The sequence below is a fragment of the Labrus bergylta genome, chromosome 2, assembly GCF_963930695.1.
Source record: "Labrus bergylta chromosome 2, fLabBer1.1, whole genome shotgun sequence".
Lineage (NCBI taxonomy): Eukaryota > Metazoa > Chordata > Actinopteri > Labriformes > Labridae > Labrus > Labrus bergylta.
The window spans coordinates 2,688,621-2,710,101 of NC_089196.1; the positions used below are offsets into that span (position 1 = coordinate 2,688,621).

At 43.5% G+C, this 21,481-nt stretch overlaps 1 protein-coding gene across 6 annotated transcripts; it reads right to left on the reverse strand.

Annotated features, from left to right (window-relative positions):
* Positions 1-16: 16 nt before the first annotated feature.
* cdca2 (cell division cycle associated 2) lies at positions 17-21,481 on the reverse strand. 6 transcript variants are annotated; one of them, XM_029281376.2, is made up of 16 exons: positions 21,302-21,320; positions 21,161-21,206; positions 16,220-16,412; positions 15,769-15,905; positions 11,244-11,409; positions 10,746-10,894; positions 10,196-10,297; positions 9,269-9,398; positions 7,622-7,950; positions 6,085-6,118; positions 5,904-5,978; positions 4,831-4,958; positions 4,659-4,712; positions 4,360-4,431; positions 2,162-2,318; positions 17-2,052 (listed from the first exon to the last, which is right to left on the reverse strand). In XM_029281376.2, exons 3-16 carry the CDS (start codon positions 16,410-16,412, stop codon positions 1,151-1,153), a joined length of 2,628 nt encoding a protein of 875 aa, XP_029137209.2. In that variant the 5' UTR covers positions 21,161-21,206; positions 21,302-21,320; the 3' UTR covers positions 17-1,150. The 6 variants fall into 6 exon arrangements, with proteins under 6 accessions (XP_029137209.2, XP_029137208.2, XP_029137207.2 ...); XM_029281375.2 differs by having other exon boundaries at positions 4,360-4,428; positions 4,659-4,709; positions 21,161-21,481; XM_029281374.2 differs by having other exon boundaries at positions 4,360-4,428; positions 21,161-21,480.

Consider the following 21,481-nt stretch of genomic DNA (forward strand, 5'->3'; position numbering starts at 1 on the left):
CAGCTGGAACTCCATATATTTGGAGGGGATAGAGTTTTTATTGACTGGATGAGTTGAAATCATCTGGTTAAATGAACACAAGTTGATCTAATGAAGAGCGTCAACATGCAACCAAGGTGTTATTATCAGAACTGGATTTCAGGACACTTTCAACTTTCAAGGATGGACAGAATATTAAAAACACTTCATTAAACGCTCACACAGTCTAATGATACACAGACCTCTCCTGGACATTTTCCTGAGTAGCAGCTGTTTTCACATCTTCACTCTGGAAGGAGAAAGTCAGAGTGAAAAATTCGGCTGTTTGCGTTTATATCAAATATCAGGAGTTTTTCAGGCGATTTCATGTGGAGACACAAACAGCCAAACTGTTCATTCTGACCTGGACTTTTGCCAGCTAGCTGTCTAATTAAGTTTCTGCACAAAGTTGGGATGAGCCGATGTGAGGAAGCTTCCCCGTGGGTGAGTGGTAAGGCGTGACTCTGACCCACAACCTGAGCGATCCTTGCCGCTTCACGGTCTTCTCTGCCCCGCCACCAAGTTCTGTTGATACTGTGAATATGTTGAAATTAAGGCAAAAATCTTCATGGTAGTGTTTAACTTGGTCCACCATTTGTCCTTCTTTATACATCACGTCCTGCCTCTGCCCCCCACAGTGAGATGTATGCAGCTCGGGAACACTTCAGGAGCAGAGGGTCAGACATTTCTAAGGTGTGAAAACAGCTTATGAGAACAAACAGAACTGTTGGAGCTACTATTTGATTATGGCAGCCACCTCCTCAGTCCTGCCTGGAAGACGGTGAACGGCCATCTTCATCCATCCACACAGAGCAGATATTGACTGTAGGATGTTGATCCGGTGACTTTGGAGAGTGAGACTGAAGACGCTCTGTGATCACCAGCTGAGTGGTTGGGTATTGATCAGGAGGTGGTCAGCGGAGATGATTAGGCTCTCAGCGTATTGATCGACTTTGGTTAATGGAGGGAAACTGGCTACAAATGACCCGGCAGGCTCTGATAATTCACAGGGAGCAGACGCATCGCACATAAAACAATCAGCCCGTCGTTTTGGAAAAATCATTGCTTTTTAATTGTAAAATAACAGTGTAGGTACAAGTTCAAAGTGTCACATGTTGGTCATCTTTAAGTCTCACGACACATTCTCCAGCGTCTCCTCCGGGGCTGAAGGCTGGACAGGTAGAGCAGCACTGAGCCGGCGCCCCCGCGTCCTCCTGCGGGACTCTTTAGAGAACTCCGGGGAAGTCCAGGGCTGCCAGGCGAGACCTGCACTGCTGCTGGTGTTTTGGTTCCTCAGGCTGCGGCGGACTGAACGCTGCCCTCTAGTGACCACGGGTTTGAACACATCTTCAAAGTTGAAGTCAGCCTGCCAGGGGGCTAGCTCAAAGTTGACTGCTTCTCCTTCCTCCTGGCTGTCAGAACTCGCTCTGCCTTTGTTCTCCTCCATGGTTGCCGCTGCGTCTCCCTGCTCTGACTCTGACTCCTGCACGTCATGGTTCATTTGCTGCTCGTCTACCTGGATCACCTGCTCCTGTAGGACTGAGCCATATAAGGAGCTCCTTCTGCCCCGCTTGTATTTTCTTAGGGTTATTTCTGGCGGCAGACTGAGATCTGAATTGAAACACTCCAGTTTATTATCCGAGTCTGTGCAAGTTGTATCTGCAGAGTTCTGGGTGTAAAGTTCATCGTCGGCTCCTCCCTGCTCGTGCACAGTCTGACCCTGTGGGGTTTCTTCGAGCTTTGTAGTGGTTTGGTCTTCACAGTGCTCCGCTGTCTTTCTTCCAGTCTGGCTCTGAGTCTCCTCAGTGAGCAGGATCTCATCAGCAGCACTCACATTCTTCATCTTTTTTCCTCTCCCTTTGCCCCTCGTCCCCGACAGCCTCCTGCCCCTGCATGTGGCGCTAACTTTCCCGGAGTCTGAAGATGTGAAGGACTCTTCTGAGGGAGTTTCCGAGGTGGTTGTGACAGTGAGGTCCCCGATAGCTTGACTGTCGTCCGCCACCTCAGCGTTGATGTTTGTCTCATCGTTTGGTGCTGTTTGGAGAAAGGAGGAGCACAGTTTCATTTCTATAAATCACTAACGGCCACCATTATTCTTCAGGAAACAGAAATGTGTTGATCTAGAGCTGTCTGCATGTTTTACCTGTGGTTGGAGTCTGCTGTGCTGCTGGTGACTTGCTGATGGAGGACAACGACTCGGTGATGGGGCTCAGGTTGGGGTCCTTGGAGGCGTATGCTCGAGAGCCGTACAAGGAGCGGTCCACGTCCTTGTTCCACCGACGACCTGATGCAGAGCTCACCTATGGAAAAACAATCTGTATTATACTGTTATACAAGTGTTGAGTGATAATTCAGAATGCCTTTTTTTTAAAGGAGAGAGAGAGAGAGAGAGAGAGAGAGAGAGAGAGAGAGAGAGAGAGAGAGAGAGAGAGAGAGAGGGGAATGACATACAGACCGTCCACTTAGAGGACTACAGCACTAAACACTATGCTACCAGCGCCCCCTTTTAACATTTGTTTAGTGAAATTTTTCTAAATATTTTTCTGCTTTGTGAGACGCAGGTTCTCTCCAGGTACTCCGCCTTCCTCCCACAGTCCAAAGACATGCTCGTTAGGTTAACTGCTGACTCTAAAATGTCCGGAGGTGTGAATGTGAGTGAGGCTGGTTGTCTGTCTCTATATGTCAGCTCTGTGATTGACTGGTGGACAGTACAGGGTGTAACCCCGCCTCTTGTCCAATGACAGCTGGGATCGGCTCCAGCCCCCCTCTGCGACCCTTAACATGAAAAGCGATACGGATAATGGACGAATGTAAGACTCTGGGGAGTTTGACTCTTCAAAACAAACATTTTCAGTAGGTAGCAAGTTATGTTTTCTTCTGGCATGTCACATCTTTTCAGCCTTTTGTCTCCTCTGTCCCAACTTTAAAATAAAACATTTTAAACATGTTGCTTTCATCAAATTCAAAATTGGGCAAAAACAATTACATTTCCCAGCTTCAACAATTTGAATATATCGTCCATTATATGGTCTATATATTGGGTTGCAGTTCTTTTTTTCTTCAAACCATCACATTTTGTTTTTATGTCAATTTTGCACAGTGACCTACATTTTTGGAAACAGGGTTGTAGATGAGTTTGAGATTAAATCTGTGATGATCCTTTTTGTCTCCCCTTTGTAGCTCCTGCTTCAGAGTACGTACCATGGTGGTGCGAATGCAGACAGAGAAAAAGCATCACTGTATTATCCTTGATATTGAGGACCGCCGACACAGCAGCACATTTTGACAGCATTCGGGTGAAGAACTTAAACCTACACGGAGCGCTTCTTCAAGTAATCCAAAACAAATTCAACACTGACTTCCATTTAATGATTGTTCAAACAAGTTATTTTATGTTTAAAGTAACTCTGACCCCTAGTGTTTAAAATGGGTACTGCAGTCCACATTCAAAACATTATAGAGAGCTGTCTCCCCTCCCCCCTCCTCTCGATGCTCTCACAGATCACCATGTTGCAGACACTGAAGCTTCAGTGTTTATCCAGCTCTGCATGGGTCTGTAAACCTTTCTGTGTTCTAACCTCTCTCCATTTTTCAAAAGCATCTCCAATATTGGTCCTAGTTTGAGCACGTTTCTGCTCGTGGAGCTTATTAGAAACATGCAGAGGCTTTTTAGGTCGGGTACAATCACTTCTATCTGAACCACTTCTCTTGACCCGCTTCCATCACTGCAACACCTGTTGACCTGATAACTGCTCTCATATCTGACAAACAGAGGGGCGTCCAAAACGGCAGTGTGGGGGTGTCTTAAAACCACCTACCTTCTCTGGTCCAAACAAATCCAGAGCATTCAGGAGCAGAATCTAAAGTTAGAAGGAGGACATACTGGCTGCTGCATTGTTGTCAGAGAAGCCAGCACTTCAACATAGCATGTTTCCTTAATGTCTGATCAGATAGTAAGATACCTTTATCATTTCACTCACTACACATCTCACTGATTGGACCTTTAAGAAACTGATTTGTAGTTTTGTCTTCTGGCTTTGTGGTTTAGTTTTGGAGCAGTGATAGATCAGCAAGGTAAGTCAGAGAGTCTAAAAAGTCACAGTTTGTTTTGGTTTTTATTCACTAAATTTAGAATATCTCCTACTTTCTTTTAAAAACATGTGAATTATTTTAATATTTCATGATGTTTTCTTTAGTTGTCACACTGTGTTCAGCGTGCACAGCTGCATAAAAACAGAAACAGTTCTTCTGTAGCCCCGTGGTCGGGTTGTGCAGCTGACTGCAGATCCTTCAGTGAAGAGGTGTAAAGAGAAATCAAACGAGCAGACTCAAGCAGCTCACCTTCATCTTCCCAGAGGCCGACTTGGCAGCCGAGCGTGTCGACCTCTTCACAGGTTCGCCTTCCTCCGGCTGCTGAGGGAACAGAGTTGGCATGAGGATTCATTATATAGACTGTCTCTCTCAAGCACATTAAGTGGATAGCCTCCGACGTGATTAAGTTCACATCCAGTGGAATTAAACAGTAGATTAGATGGGAGCATGTTATGACCCCTGAATTATTAAAAAGACAATCTGGTCTAGTACACAGAGCTTTTCTACAAGTGAGATCAAGCTCAAAGCAGCGCTCGGTTATGGCAGACCTTTCTTTTTCGGCTGCCGGAGCGAGCAGGAGATTCACACTTTGGTCCCAGCTGCTGTAGAAGAAATTCACAAGTTTAAGGTGAATGAAGTGGAACATTTACATTTAACATGTTCTCGTGCCCTCACAATAGATATGAGAGAAAGTAGATTTAAGATTTGATTTCTGCAGACCTTTCTCTTTCTGCTTTTGGATTCAACAACTGCAACGACGGCGTCCTGTTGCTTCTCCTTCTCTGGCAGGGATGTAAACTCATCGAGGTAATCCAGCCAGGAGGCTGCGCTGGATTCAGGGTCAGACGCTGAAGAAAAACAAACATTACACATTAGATGAAAACTTTTTGACTCTTTGTGCGCTGTACAAAAAGTTACCAACGGTCAGCTAAGGCCACTTTAAAACAAGATTGATCCACTGTCAACTGACACAACCATTTGTGTTTGCAGATACATTCTGCATTCGGACAAAGTTTTGTCCACTGAAACGGCTTAACGCTGTAGTACACATGCCAGGCCAGTAGTTGGCGGTGTGACTTTATAATGAAAAAATACATGCATGAGCACATACTCTTCCTGCTACAGATCGGAGAGGTGTACAAAAATGGCGAGCAGCTATTGACCTTTTGGCTGCCCTTCATCGGTGTATAGGTGGATTTAGTATTTGGTGCTTGTTAGTAATGTGTAGCCGCTGAAAGTGAGGGTGCAGGTGCAAAAAACCGCCCCCAAAAGATGTGCTTATAATCACCATCGTCAGGGACGGAGCCAGGATTTTCTCTCCAGCTGCTGAGGGAGAGCGTGACTAATATGTTGGGGTGCTATTCCTTTTACAGTTTATTTAAAAAGACAACGATACTACCAAAATATGTGAGGGGGCTAAACCAGGGCTAGACAGATTTGTGTTGGGGCTATAGCGCATCCTAGCACCGGTGCAGTGCCGTGCTTGACCATTGTGCATTTGTTTTTTGTACCAGGCTGTAAACATGTTCGTTTCTTCAGTAAAATCAGAACTGCAGGATTTTGCAGCTGAAGCTATCAGTATCAACAACTAATAACACCACAGAATGAGGGGGGACGGGACAAGTTGTGTGTATTTAGAGAGGAGAGGGTTAGGGTTAGTGTAGGGTTTCCTCTAATCGCTTGACACACGTGATGTGACAGGAGACAGAGAAGGTCGAGAACAGGAGGAGTAATGTCATGAAGGTAACCGTTAATTAAAGTACAAATGGAAAATTGTGAAGGGAGCGGCTCACCTGGAAGGACCTGAGGAAGACTCTCCTCATGGAACGCATTGTTTAAATTCAACGGCTGGACGTCCCATGAGCAATCTGCAAAAGTAACAAACGGAAGAAGTGTTTTTAGTTTTACAGTTTTTTTCTAATGGAGACAAAAAGATAGAAACCCTCTCAGCGTGCCGCTACTGTGATCACCGACCTGTATCAGCCATCACAGCGGAGTCCACTTCCACCTGAGAAGAAAAAACAACCTCAGAAAAGTAAATAAAGAAAAATAATCATAATTACGATGACTAAACAGGAAGAAGGATCAGATCTGTGAAGGATCTCAGTCAAAGAATAAACCACAAGGTCATCTAACAACTTACAGAAAATAAAAAGTAGTACCGTATTTTCCGCACTATAAGGCGCACCGGAGTATAAGCTGCAGCAGCTAAATTGAATGATGTGTACATATATAAGCCGCACTGGACTATAAGCCGCAGGTGTTTTAATGTTTAATTACCATATGTAAGGGTTCGTGCACAGAGGGGATTGTCGGGAAAGAGATGGCTGCTTGAGGAAGCTCCCATTTAGCTGCATCATATGCATTTCTACGTTTGTTTTCCATAATGAGGGTTTGTGCATGAAAACTTCCTTTGCACAAACTGTCTCGCTCTCGTAATGTCTGTCTGTCTTGCTCTCGTTCTGTCTCTCGGTTCCACTTTTACTTTCGCGCGCTACCTGTCTCACTCTTTTCCGGCCTCCAGCTTTTCCTGCTGGAGCCCGCCGCTTAAAGGTGGTGGTGGGGGGGGGGGGTCATAGAGCCCATAGAGTTAAAGTTGGTGGACTGTAACCTGTAAAATCCATAGATTTAGGAGGTCCCCTAGTGGCCGTTAGCTGTAAAAATCCATAGATCACCCGCACCGTTATATAAGCCGCAGGGTCGAAAAAATGGGAAAAAAGGCGCGGCTTTTAGTCCGAAAATTACAGTAGTTGTTTCAGGAAATCTTTGAGGTGGTTTGAATCTGATATTAATGTCAGTGTTTCCCACGCGCAGAGGAAAGGTGCAACAATTCTCAATATAATATTAAACCGTTCAGTACGCCGTCCACGGTTCAATATCTGCTTGTAAGTTACGCTTACGTACGAGCATCCATAAAAGTATTTCTCTCTGAATTGTCTCTGTTTGTGTGTGCCTGTGAGTCCATGCGCTGGGATATGGAAACCCCTCCCCCACCGAGTTAATATCCTGACAACACTACACACAAGACGAGGCTGCAGTATGAGGAAACACTGCCATCTTTCAAATCTGTGGTATGAAGACGCGTCAGTTTCAGCGTTAAGTCGGCTATAACAAAAAGGAACTTGAGAGAATGGTAAACAAAAAAGGGACTGTCTGCAAACATGGTTTTACACATTTCAGAGTTACAGAGTTTGGCTAGCAGGATTAGCAGGCTGTCCTGCCGCCATCAGCTGATCCCTGAATGATGGAGACAGAGAAGCAGCTTTTAAAACAAAGCTACCCAACACGATAAAGTGTCAACGCTTTACGACCCATGTCTGTGTAAAAGTCTGCAAAATTATACAAAAATGTTTTTTAAAGACTGAAATGTCAATTTCACTCAGACTTTACACCAAACACCAGGAATGTGTAAAAATAAAAATGGGAAAAAACACCCACCCCCAACAGCCCAACGCATAATAAATCAGAGGGATGTGAAATATTCTTGATGAGTTTCAAGTTTCTTATCTACCTTTCCATCCTTGTCTTCACCGTCCTCCCCCACAGTCGGTGTTCTGCGGTTGCGAGGTATTGCAAGTGTCGGTGAGGCTCCAAACGTGGTGGGGCTGCTGAAGTCCGACTGAGCTTTCTGTGTTTGGGATTCACTTCCTTGTGGCGTCTTCAGCAGCGAGCGCAGCTGTAGAGCGCCCCCTGGTGTCTGCGCTCGGGCAGGCGTGGCCCCTTTCTGAAGTGGGGTGCTGGGAGGAAGGTTCTTGTCAAAGAACTCAGGAGAGAGCGGCCCGCCAAAGTGAACCTTCTTTTTATTTTTGATGGTGGACGTGCCCCAAGAGTTGCCCTCTCCTGCAATTACAGTAAAAGCCTTTGATGCACAAATGACCTTTAACCCTTTGTTTCCCTTATTGAACAACCAATGAAAAGACAGGAAGTGAATCTCTTAGATCATACGCATGAATTATAGTCAATCAACAGAAATTTAAAGGAAGAATGTGCAACATGTTACATAAATATCTCATAAATCCAGTCTATCCTGTGTAAATGTGTCTCTGAGTCATGACTGTCTACAATGAGTGAGAAGCTCGAGTCCCACTGGCTGTGTTGTTGTCAGAACCGTGTTTACATGGACGGAGCGGCCGGCTCCTCCCCTTGTGTATAAAAGCTGTTTTAGTCAAGGACTAAAGAAAATATCTAGTTCTAATTCATAACTCCATGCTGGAAATCCTGTCTCAGTCTAACTTTCAGTCAACCTAATGACAGGCTAACTTACATCGCGCCAACCGGTCAATCATGTCAGCTACACGCCTAACTATGCATAACTTGTATCGTTCGCTTTAAGATGTACATTTTTGCTGTAAAAAAAAGCTTCTTTTTTTTAAAAATGTGGAGTGTATGTGACACACCACTTCTGCAGCCAGCCTCTAGTGGACACTCGATGAACTGCAGGATTTTAACACTTATTCATCAGCTTCATTTTTCAACACCGGAGGTTGCTGCTTGGTAACACGGCCTGTGGCACAGTAATCTTTTTTGTTTTTTAAGATTTATTTTGGATCTTTTTGTGCCTTTTCTTGGGAGAGACAGGACAGTGGATGGAGTTGAAAAATCAGGGTGAGAGAGCGAGTGTGGAGGACGACATGAGGGACAAGAACAACAAGTTGGATTCAAACCCGGGCCGTCTGCTTCGAGGACTACAGCAACTGTACATAGGCCGCTCGAACTAACCACTCTGCCGCCAGCGCAACCACATTAATCGTTAAATCTTAATTATTTTCTTTTCATGATCGTGGGAAGCCAAAATCGTAATTTAAATTGAAACTCCATGAATTGCCCAGCCATGGCATCAGGACCTTTAAGTGATGGGGATGTCAACATTATAATACTGTTTCACATCGATCGGATATTTTCAGTACCAACATTTCCTTATAACCACTAAAGCTGTCTTTTAAGCGTGAACACACAGTGTCCTCCAGCACTGAAATGACAAATGCTTTCAGTGAGCATGAATACTCTCTCTCTAAATACAACCCTGACCGTCTCCCGGTATGCAGCCAGGATACAGTGCATCAAGCTCAGCTCTATAAACAAAGCCTCAAAGGCAAAGCTAAGCGAAGATAAAAGAGCCGTTATTGTTGCATGACCGCTGCGAACAGTGTGTGTTTACCTGTGGGCTTCATCTCCAGCAGAGGAGGGAGGGAGGGGATGTGGAGGGAGGATGCTGGCCAGGCTGGAGAAGCGGCCGTGGGATCATCGGGTGGTGGATGGCGGGGGCTTTGTAGTTCAAAGACGGCGTGCTGTTTAGAGAGAATACATGAGAACCTGTTATTTTGGACGGCAGTTCAAGAAGCTTCAGACAACAAGAGGTTTCATATCTGACATTAGTATGCGTCTTTGTACACACATGTCTGGAAGAACAGAGTGTGAAGCGTTATTCAAAAGTACGATTTGAACATTTTCAGTGCCGATGGTTTTGAACAGCAGCTGTCAGCACTGAGATAATTGGAGTTTACTGTCTGTTCTGTCTCTATGACAACAGTCTTATTTCAACTTTTCAGAAAAGGCGCTGTTGACATCACCGGCGCTCTTTTCCAAATACAAATCATGCAGTAAAAAGCAACAGAGCGGTGTCCGTCATACAGCGGCCGTTGTCATCAGACTGTTGTCATGGAGACAGGACGGACATGCGGTGCTTTTCTTCTCAGAGCATCATGCTTCACGCAGGCGCTACCGAGTGCACAGCGAGCGCTTTTCTGCCCAGAAATAAATGGAACTTATTTTCACAGATCGTTATACAACCAGTTTGCTCCTTGCTAACTTTTAAGTCGGTTGTTTGGTACGTGACCTAGTAAGTCAACGGGAAGAAGGTCGGATAGTTTGTAGCTAACGGAGCAGAGTTGGTCAAAGTTCTGTCAATTAACGGATTCTCCTGTGGACAAAGACAGTAGTCCAATTAAATGTCATAACACGCTATAATCATAGCTTGACATAATGTGTGTGTAAACGTACTGACAGTACAAGGACACAAGTGTCCTTGAGAGTCAGTCCTAACTTGTGTGTGTGTATGTGTGTGTGTTGCCGTCTGGATTAAGACCTGACGGTTCATCGGAGGGAAACATGCGTCGGCCTCTTCCACTGTCCCGCCGTCACTCAGCGGTCCTTCTGTCACAACCTGTGTCTCTGCTATTTCTTCCTCCTGTGGATATGAAAAAGGAAAATTCCCACTGCTTCAATCCGATCGCACACACACCACACCAAAACAGCAAGAACACAAATACAACGATACAGGAAACAAAACTTTACAAAACTTTATTTTTTAAGATTAAAAACTTCACAGTTGACGATACACCTCAAGTGTTTCAAGTAGAAACGAGAGGAGTTCAAAGACAAAAAAAAGATGCACAGATAAATAAATAAAACCCAATAAACAACTCTTGAATCAAGCTCGGGTTGGCTTGGAAGTGCTTGTTTTTCCCTTTTGGGATACGTGTAGTCAAAACATCTCGTGTACCACGGAGCTGTAGCATCCATAGAGGAGTTAAAAATAATCAGCAGGTTCAATGGACGCCAAGAACTGAGAGGTAAAACCTTTTAGTTAAATTATTCACAGCTGTCAAGGAAGAGCATGCTCAGAGTGAGTGTACCTGTCGCTCCTTCAGACTGAAGTGGAGGGTAGGAGCGCTGGCCTCTCTAATCTCCAGCTCACAGCTTTCCAGGGGGCCCAGGCGCCTCCTCTTGCTGGGTGTCACCGTAGGTGGGTTGTTCTCTTTCTCTCCATCACTGCTGTTCCCATCTGGGGAGGAGGAGGGGGGGGGGGGGGGAACAGGAGTGTTATGTAAAACATAGAAAAACAAACGGGACTTGGAGACACTGCAGCTGAATTAAAATAGACTTGTGGGGTATTAAATAAACATATCGTACAGAAGCAGCTTGAAAACAACACTTCAAGTGTCCCATTTAAGATGATGACCAATTTGAGGAACAGTGAGTGCCGCGTGACGTCGTCAGAGTCGGGCTTAAGACGCATTAATCTGCTGCGTTTTGAACACTGCCTCCAGACATCATAAAGAAATCCTACTGGCTCGGATCCTCGCAGGGAAACGAAAACCATTAATCCTGTGGCAATAAGGAGGCCGCCTCACCAGACAGATAATCTCTTGTCTTGATGCATCCTCCAGTGTTGCTGTCCTGCGTTGGCATCGGATCACAGCCCTCGCTCTCCGCCACATCCATCAGGTTCTGGAAGGAGGCCATCTTCTGCCTCAGCGTGGAGGCGACCCGGGGAAGGAAGGGGCTACTTTTGACGAGCTGAGAGTTCAGACAGCGGAAAAACAAACATATCTGCTCAGTGATGCAGCTTGACAGGACATAGACTTCTTAAAATCACTCGAGTGGTATTACTGAGAGACAGCACATCTATCTAACGCAATACAGGGACATCAGGGATTGCTGAGCTGGGCATTTTCTGAAGGCTACATCACAATAAGTGTTCCGCTAGTATTCTGTCATTATATTGATTTTAGAGTAATATAAAACGTTCTATCACACCCTAACTGGATTCATTTTGTATCGAACTTACCTGTAGATTTGAGTGTTCAATGCGTTCCCGTTGGATAAAGGTACCCAACATCCACAGAAACCTCTTAAACCACCTTTGTAGCATGGCGGACCTTTCCACTGGGCAGTACAACCTCACTCGGTTGTAAACATGCAGAGTTTGTTGTGCAGAGTGAAAGTTGTGCTTAGAGCTGACTCATACTGATGGCTTAAGCTGTCTGGTGCCCACCTCTTATCTGTCATTGGTCATAAACATGCTATCAGAAGCAATGGGGGGGTACAGATAAGAGTGTTGTGGAAGGGGTGAATGTGCGATCCAGTAGTTGTCGCCCTTCAGCATGATACCAAAACAAACTGCTGTCTGCCATACTGAAGCCTCCGCTCTCCTACAGCAACACACCTCTCTGTTTAGTGCAAGTAGCGGACAAAACAGTCCTTGGCTTGAGCTGCCTGTGGCCTGTATTGTTGTGTTTGCAGGCTAATGTTGGCGCTCTTTCGTTAGCTTGTAGCTTCATATTTCACATAAATTGACAAAAAATGACCGCGATCTAAAACACTTACTGATAATCAGTGAGTATGTTCTTCTTCTTCTCTCTAGTCCTTGACTAAAACAACTTTTATACACAAGGGGAGGAGCCGGCCGTCCCGTCCATGTAAACACGGCTCTAACAACAACACAGCCAGCGGGACTCGAGCTTCTCACTCATTGTAGACAGTCATGACTCAGAGACACATTTACACAGGACAGACTGGATGTATGATTTATTTATGTATTAAATGTTGCACATTCTTCCTCTAAGAGTTTATAAGCTAGGACAACATAACAGTACAGGAACAGTTGAAATAAAAACGATTTAGACGATGTCACTGACAGCTAGGAGAGCCTGAGGGTCTGAGGCAGCGCAGCAGAGCGGTGAGGTATTTAATCATATGGATTTAAGATAAATGTATAATATAAAAGGAATGTGTGTGTGTTTCTCCACCGACCATGACTGTGAATCTAGGCCACTGTGGTGCTGTGTTAAGGAACAGTGCAGACGCACTAAAACATGTAAAATATTTTAGTCTGGTGAATAAATATGGACAGCCAAGAAGCGGATTAGACTTCAGACGTGAAGTCATTGACGTTGTTGTCCTGAAAACAGAATATGCACCCACTGATGTTACCTTAAAGAAATACAGTAACCTCTCCTAGAACCTTCTCAGGGTTACACGGTGTGTTTGGTCTTTGCTAATCTAAAGCCCCGTTTCCACCAAGCGGTTCAGTTTAGTTCAGTTCTGTACGGTACTCATTTAATGTCGTCTCCTATGACAAAAGTCAGTCCTGTCCTACTTTTTTGCCACCCTTCTGTTGGGGTACCAAGCATACCAATCAGAACCTTAAGGGTGGAGCTAGACACACTGCTGTCCGTTGATTGGTCGAAAGAATCTTCACTTCCTGTGCAACAGCGGTAATAAAGGACAAATACAAAATGCACCATGTTCAAATATCTTGCGGATTTTGGATACTCATTTCAAGGCGGTTTTTCTTTTATGCCATCACTGTCAGTGCGTAGATCCGCCGAAGATGCAGACCTTCTTGGAATCATTGATTTTTGTTTATTGTGTCACGTTCTTCTTCTTTGTTGAATTTATTTGCGGTCTACACTTTGTCACGCCGCTGTGATTTAGTGATGTATAAGGGTTGGTTGGCTGTGGAAACGTGGGCAAGATCAGGGTTTACTGTCCAAACTGTACTGCACCAAACCGACCAAAACGCCCCTGTGATGTTTGGCCTTCAATCTGGAGGTTATGGAGGGGTAGTGGAGGGACGAAGTGACCCCCCTCCCCTCTGTACCATCTTCAGAGGTAGTAACAGAGGTGGTACGGTTTCAGTGGAGCCAGCGGGTGAGTGCAGCGCTTATGTGTGTGTGTGTGCATCTCTGATGTGTGTATGTGAAGCTCCAGCTGTGCTGTGATTCCGCAACACCAAAACGCAATGTGAACTCACACACAAGTATTACGCCGCTGTGAAATCAATATGAATGTACACAGACGTGATGAGCTTAGTTACAGCACTTTTGCCGGAGAAGCAGACCAATAAGAGCGGAGGTATGACACTTGGAGGACCGTATTATTAGACGTTTCTAAGCTTTTTTATATGTTCAAATCAGGACCTGATCTTTCCCTTGTCAAAGGGTGACTGTGAGGTGTTGATATGTTTGGATTACCTTGTGTATTCACTTTTAGTCGTACTAATGAAATAAAAAAAGTAAATCTAAGAACATTCTTCTGACCTTCTACTACTCCTTCATTGAGAGCATTATTACTTTTTCTATAAACTGCTGGTTCCACTCCACCACCCTCCAGAACAGAAACCGCCTGCCGAGCACGGACACAATCTGCTCTAAGATCATTGGACTGCCTGTAAGGACTTTGACATCGATCTATGAGCAACAGACAATCAGGCTAGCAGGTCGGATCATGCAGGACCCATCACATGCTCTCTTCCCAGCGTTTGAGTGGCTCCCCTCAGGACGCCGGCTTCGCTGTCCCTGCTGCAGGACACAGAGGAGAAGAGCAACCTTTGTTCCCAGGGCTGTCCAGCTCCACAACTCCTTAATGCGGTGTCTCTGTCGCATTTATTTACACGGGACAGGTGACCAGTCTTGAATATTCCACAAGGGGAAAAAATCCCCTTGAAGCTTTGGTGAGCCGCATTCATTCTGTCACACAAATGACAGCGTCACAGCGGGGGCGCCTTGTTCTTCTGTTCTGCTCTGTTCACTCGCTGCATTAAAAGTGCTGTTGATGAAAGAAGTGTCCGTCTACACTAACAGGTCCTAACTTTGATTGGTCGGCTGATCGCAGCTGAACACAGCAGCTCAGTGCTCCACGTAAGGTCTGTACCTGGACAGGATAACAGTGACCACGCAAGCGACTGTGCTGCACATCAGTTCAATAAATCAGAAGTGAAAACCTGTCGTCCCTTGGGTTAGAACATTTTGATTTCACTGAGGTGGATGTGAAGCTTCACGGCAGGTAGTTTTGTGAACAAAAAAATATATATTTATTTTTTATTATCATCAAACATGAGTTGCAGCCTGAATTGACGCCATTTTAATATTCACAGTTACCGTAAAATCCTTGTGCAGCTAGACTGGTTCTGAGTCGCAGTACAAAATAACCTGGGATGAATGTTCAATTGTGTCAGCTCGCGTGCAGTGTGTGATAGTGGTGGCTGCACTTGTGACAAAGACGATGCGTGTGTTAGCATTTTATACTGTTGTATTGGTTGCTCCGGTGTATAGGACACAGCTAACTTTCTGGATGCAAAAATAAGTATTTGAAGTGAGTCTAATGTTCAGGATTTTGTGCTGGATTCGATGATTGAATTTGGTCACAAATGAGCTGTAGTCTGTTGACAGTGTAAACATCTGTATATATCTGCAACACAGCCATTTATGTTAAGCATGCCTTATTTGCGGTATCAGGACAATGTCTGCTTCAGTGTTGGTCGTAGAGAACGTAACAAAACCCCAGCTGTTATCTGAATACTCTCTCATAAGCTGCACAAAACTCCTGAAGTATTCAGAGTAATGTGTATAGCATGTGTGAACGCAAAGAGACACAATTTTTACTCTGACTTCACCCGAGTGTCTCCTCTCAGCCTCTTTTTCTGCAGAAAGTCAGAGTGATCTGATGTGAGAACACAGCAGGATATAATCTGGAGCCAGTGGGAGGTGGTGGTGACGTTTATTCCCTGTGATCGCTGCACAACCATAGACTGTCTGCACGCCACCTCTATTATCTCTGTGCTCTAATGAACCTGCTGCTGCATGTTTATTGTTCTCCAGTATGTTCTTCTCCACTCTATAGTTCAACTACACGTAGCATTGATAGACAGACACATATTCTCATTATAGCATCATATAACGCTCCTACCCCCTCCTCCCGTCTGACCTGGATACTCCTCCCGCTGTGAGGTGCATGTGTGAACAACCAGATCAGGAGGATTTAAGGGGGGCACTCCTCCTGCGAGTGCATGTGTGAAAAAGATTTTACCCCCAAAAAATGTGACATGGTGCAACACAGACTGAAGAAAGTTTGAGAAAAAAAACAAAAACTCACGTCTGGAGTTTTGAGGGCTGGTAGAGTCTTCATTTTCTGCTGAGCCATGAAGCGAATGAGGGAGTTTGTCTCTGGGGAACCCCGGACTCCAATGCTTGACCTCCGTCTGGCCTTTATTTGTGCCAGACGAGACTTATCTAAACGAGGGAGACGAGTGCAATGTGAGGAAAATCAAAACTTACCCTTGATGTTTTAATCTCTGGTTTTTGCATTTCTTAATCTTTTGATCACAAATGAATCTTAATGTGGTTTAATCCTCCCACACATTTCACATTAGCTAATTTAACCACTATCATTAATGAGGACAACAAACCCTTTAGTAGTCAAACAGTTTTGTAAATGGATTCTACCAGTTGAGCATAATAACATTTATATAGAGGACAGGACTTGTGGTGTCACTGTAAGGCTTTGAATATGTAACAGCAGTTTAACATCAAACCTTTCCCCTCACCTTTGCAGGTCGGCAGTGATGCTGGAGTAAAACTCTGAACAGAGATGCCGAACCGGCGAGGTGTGAGCTCAGAGAAATTCAGGGAGGCTGATTTTCCATTCATGATTTCAGAAGACTCCTCCTGTGAGGGGGAAAGAATCTCCTCCTTCTGCTCCTTCTCAGGGCCGGAAGTGTTCATCTCCACGGCGGCCATCTGCAGATACATTTGAACACAGTTTAAGATTCAGTTACCCCTGATCGACAGAAATATGAGCAGGGTCAATTGTAGATAACGTTGGACACTCAGGATGGATGACAACAGACGGCTGGAGAAGATGTTACACTACAATCTGACAATTGGGGAAATTTACAGTGTTACAGCAGCAAAGAGCAAAGATTGCAAACAAAAAGTGAACACAGTACAATTTAAATAAAAAAATAAAAATTAAGAATGTACAAAAAAAATAGATAGTAAAAAATAGATTTAAAAAAAATAAAAAATAGATTGACAAAAGTGTAGTCCGTAATATTCAGTGTAACACAGACATGCACACAGTGCACATAAAGTGTAACATGTTATTGCACAGTGGTTTGATAAACATAATATAACATTATTATTATAAAGTCAGAGTGAATTGTCCAGTTGTGTGTGTGTGTGTGTGTGTGTGTGTGTGTGTGTGTGTGTGTGTGTGTGTGTTGTGATCTAATGGGAGCAGGCTTGGTTAAACAGTCTGACTGCAGCAGGAAGGAAGGACCTGCACTATCTCTCCTTCTGACACCGCGGGTGGCAAAGCCTGCCGCTGAAGTAGCTGCCCAGAGCTGTTACAGTTCCATGCAGGGGGTGGGAAACGTTCTCCATCAGTGATGATAGCTTTGCCGTCATCCTTCTGTCTCCCACCACCTCAACAGGGTCCAGGGGGCAGCCCAGGACAGAGCTGGCCTTCTTCACCAGTTTGTTTAGTCTGTTCTTGTCTGCAGCCGTAGTGCTGCTGCTCCAGCAGACCACTCTGTACAGGATGGCTGATGCCACCACAGAGTCATAAAAAGTCCTCAGGAGTGCTCCCTGCAGAGAGTGTGGAGTCTCCTCAGCAGGTGAAGTCTGCTCTGGCCTTTCTTGTAGAGAGCTTGTGTGTTATCAGTCCAGCCCAGCTTATTGTTCTGGTGAACACCCAGGTACTTATAAGAGTCCACTATGTCAATGTCCTTTCCCTGGACGTTCACCGGTGTGGGAGAAGTGGGTCTGCGCCTGCGGAAGTCCACCACCAGCTCTTTGGTTTTGATCTGGAGGCAGTTCCACTGGCACCAATCCACAAAGTCCAGGTTGAGTTCTCTGTACTCCCCCTCGTCCCCATCAGTGATGAGGCTGACAATGGCAGAGTCAACAGAAAACTTCTGCAGGTGACAGTCCTGTGTCCTCGCATACTGTGGCTGGATGGTCAGATAGTCCAGGAGCCAGGATGTGAGGTGCAGGTCGACTCCTGTGTGTTCCAGCTTGTCCCTCAGAAACATGGGCTGTATGGTGTTGAAAGCACTGGAGAAATCATGGAACACGATCCTCACAGTGCTCCCAGCCCTCTCCAGGTGTGAGAGAGATCTCTGCATGAGGTAGATGACAGCATCATCCACCCCGATGCCTGGCTGATAGGCGAATTGATGTTGTTGATGATCACGGACAGTGTTCAGCTACAGCAGGGGTGGGCAACTGGCGGCCTGGGGCCCACATGCAGCCCCCATTAACCCTCAAAGTGGCCGTCAGATCAATTTTTGGGTCAATGACGTGACGCTCATTTTTTTGTGTCCATAAGGTTTAGTTAACTTTTAAAGGCTTAAAATTTTAAAATAAATGCACAAATGACATGCTTTCATCCTTTGTTTTGAGGACCTAGTCTAAAATGTATATTTATTATACATTTTTAGAGAATATTTGGGGTATTTAGGCAAAAATGTGTAAGTGGTGTAACCGTTGAAACTTCGTACCAAAGAATTAAACTTCCTTTAAAAAGGTAAAATTTTCATATAACACCCTATGAACTAGCCTGGCATAATCTTACAATAGAACTGTTCAATATTAAATAAAAGTAATGGAACATCATTGTTCTTATTATTATAATTATTTTAGGGAAATCGTGTCACCCAGTCAAGTACCAAATTGTCAACATGGTGTAACCACTATTGAAGGAGCCATTTTGTTAATATATTCATCATATCATGTGACAAGAAATGATACCACAAAGAAGAACCCCTGATGGTCCTAACTGCTGCAGGCCAAGTTTAGCAACTCTCTTTAACACGAGATAATTTGACATTTTAAGGGCGTGGTCGGGTATGTCAAATGATATGACCTCAGAAAAACATCAACAATTTATGATAATTATAAAAATGTGTATACACTTTACACATTATATTTGAAATGTTCACACCAGGAAATGTGCTTACATAGGTCTCAATGATAATGCCTGTCAAAATTGATTTGAAGTAGAAATGTCAAATGGTGTAACCGGTTACACTATTTGACTTTTATGACAAGCCTTTCTGTTAGAGGCCACTTCTGTCAAATATCAGTATTTTTTCATGTTGATTAAAGTGGTGATTCATCCACAGCCTTATTATCAAGGGTCTAGGACAAAATGCTGTGGCATTTTGTAAATGTTTAGCTTCAAATTGCATATTTGTGTTCCATTTACTTACATTTATGGAGGTGCACTATGTAGTTTTGGTAGAGAAATGTGAAAGTTGGAGAAATGTACAGATTATGTGGTATATGTCCATCATAACTCTAAACACAAACTGTCCTCAGATGAAAATTTGGTCTCTGTAACACTGTTTGAAGATAAAATGCTACTGGAGAGGTTATGGTGGGGGGCCCGCAACAGTGAAAGCGTAACTCTCCTGGTAGCTTTTCAGCTCCAAACAGTGTTCAGGGACACATTTTTTTACTTTGAATAAAGTTTGTGTATTCAGTTCAGAAAATATATCAAAGAATTGTTTCACTTCTCCAACTTTGAAATTTCACCACCAAATCTACATAGTGCACCTTTAAACATGTATAATCTAATATATGTATGTATGTTGTAATATTGGCACCAGTAGTTGCATTTTAGATGTGTCGGCTATTAGGGGCCATGTGGTAGGGTAGGTAGTGTCAGCGTGTCACTACCTGGAGCTTGCTTGCCAAAGTCTGGTACTATAGAAGGTGGCAATGCTGTTTGGGCTGTGATGGTCATGATGTGAAGAAGGAGAGATGTAACGTGTTGCCTGTGGGTATGTTATCCTTTGATTAGGGCACAAGTACCTTGAGTTTATTCCAAATACTGAAGAAATGAATTCCCCCTGAAGATTTTGGTCAGATGTTGTAATTTACTTAAGATATGAATTAATTAAGGATGCACCGATCCTGACTAAGACAGCTAGATCAGGTATCAGTAAGAATTTGCCGATCTATGAGACCCATCCAAAAGGCCGATCTATTCACTTCAGTTTTATAGTATTCTGTGTTTAAGACAAATGTGCTACATTCCTGTCATCAGCGTACTGGTATTCTGTGCACTTTGGTAGGTGGAGCAAACATGAAATGGAGGAAGCTAACAACAATTTCTTCAAGAAACAATGGCCTTTGACTGTAGAAGCAGTATGGTCAGTTGGTGGAACTGGTTTGCGTCAATTTGTGTAACCAGTATTTCAGTAAATATAATAAAACACAGGACAATTAAAGTGGAATAAAAGTAGTCCTCTATTGCAGTGAAATAACATGTTTTTTAACAATTTTTACATAATTTGCCAAAAATTTATTAGAAAACAGAGGTGTTTTCAGCTTTGTGCCCCGCTCAGTATTGAAAAAGGGCATAACTTATAAATTTAGGGATAATCCTAATAAAATCTATTTTCTTGTGCTATTTTAAAATGAAGTAATTCAAATCATGAGTACGCTTGTATATACTCTAGATGTATAAAAGAATCAATATTCTTAATTTTTCAGTGGTTACACCACTTGACATTTTTAGGTCCATTTAGTCTTACCTTTTGAAAAAAAAAGGTTTAAATGTCATTTTAAAAAACACAAAACCAACATGAATACAAATCTCACATTTTAATGAACCTGATTCATGCTTTCAAATTGTGTTTTTAAAAGATTTTTGAATTGGTCATCTGAACAACCCTTATTTGTCACTGACCCTTTTACATATCAATTAATTGGAAACATGAAGAGAACGTCACAAAATCTGCCATGAAATCATGAAAACCAGAAATATGTCCATAATAATATTTGATCCCTGGCATGCGAGTTAAATTTGAGACATAATTGACTGTAATCGTTTTTGTATCCTACAATTTGGCCCCCTAGCGGTGAGAATTAAATGAATGTGGCCCTTGCTGTGACCAAAGTTGCCCATCCCTGATCTACAGTGTTATCTTCATGTGCAAACTGAATAATACTTTTGTGTTTATTTGTACAATCATGTGTAAAATATGAAGTTGAAATCATTTTAAATCTTGATGTTTTTTGTGGAAGAAATCTGGCAACCACCCTCCTGGTGTCTCGCGGCCCCCCAGGAGGTCGCGACCCCCACTTTGGGAACCAATGCGATAATTTATAATACAATAATAAGATACAAAACTGTGGCACTGAGCTCCAAACGAAATATTTTGTCCCTTTTTTTTTTTTTTTTTTTTTTAAATGGCACTCAAAAAGTTGTCAACTCTCCTGCTGCACCAGGATGCTAATAAATGTAGCCAAATAGCATTAGGATTAACACACTAACACTTACCTACGTTACCAAACTCAAAGCTCCCTGCATGTGCTTCTTTTATTTATATAAGAAGTTAATTAATTAAAAACAAAGTGTTAGTAAACGACGTGCAGAGAGTTGTCACTGTAACGTTACAGTAGCCATGTTGTTAGCACTAGTTGTTAGCTACATTAGCATACGTTAACAGTCAAAACAGTCTAACTATTACACTTACCGTGTATCTCAAGGCTTAATGGTGTAAGCGCCTACTTCCCGGTTATCTATAAAACCCCATATAAACTATTTAATTAAAACAAATAGAGATTAAAAGCGACTAAAATCTTGTTCGTATATAAAAAACAAACGTTACGAATACTGGTCAGTAGTAGAGATTCAAATTCCGCTCCACAGTAGAGATGTGCCGGCGTGTATCCCTCCGCGGGAAAAAAGTCCGCGCTATACCCTACTACAACACTTAAAAAAAAACACTCTTTATACAACATCGGCTGACTGTGAGAAGTAAAACGTTGATACAAGTGACGCAAGTTGTTTATAC

Excerpts from the sequence above, each read along its gene's own strand:
- cdca2 (XM_065962722.1), bottom strand. The coding sequence starts at position 16,412 with ATGGCCGCCGTGGAGATGAACACTTCCGGCCCTGAGAAGGAGCAGAAG. Across the intron at positions 4,959-5,903 it reads TCTTCCTCAGGTCCTTCCAG|CGTCTGACCCTGAATCCAGC; the intron begins GTGAGCCGCTCC and ends GTTTTTCTTCAG. Across the intron at positions 4,432-4,658 it reads CCGGCAGCCGAAAAAGAAAG|CAGCCGGAGGAAGGCGAACC; the intron begins GTCTGCCATAAC and ends CTGTTCCCTCAG.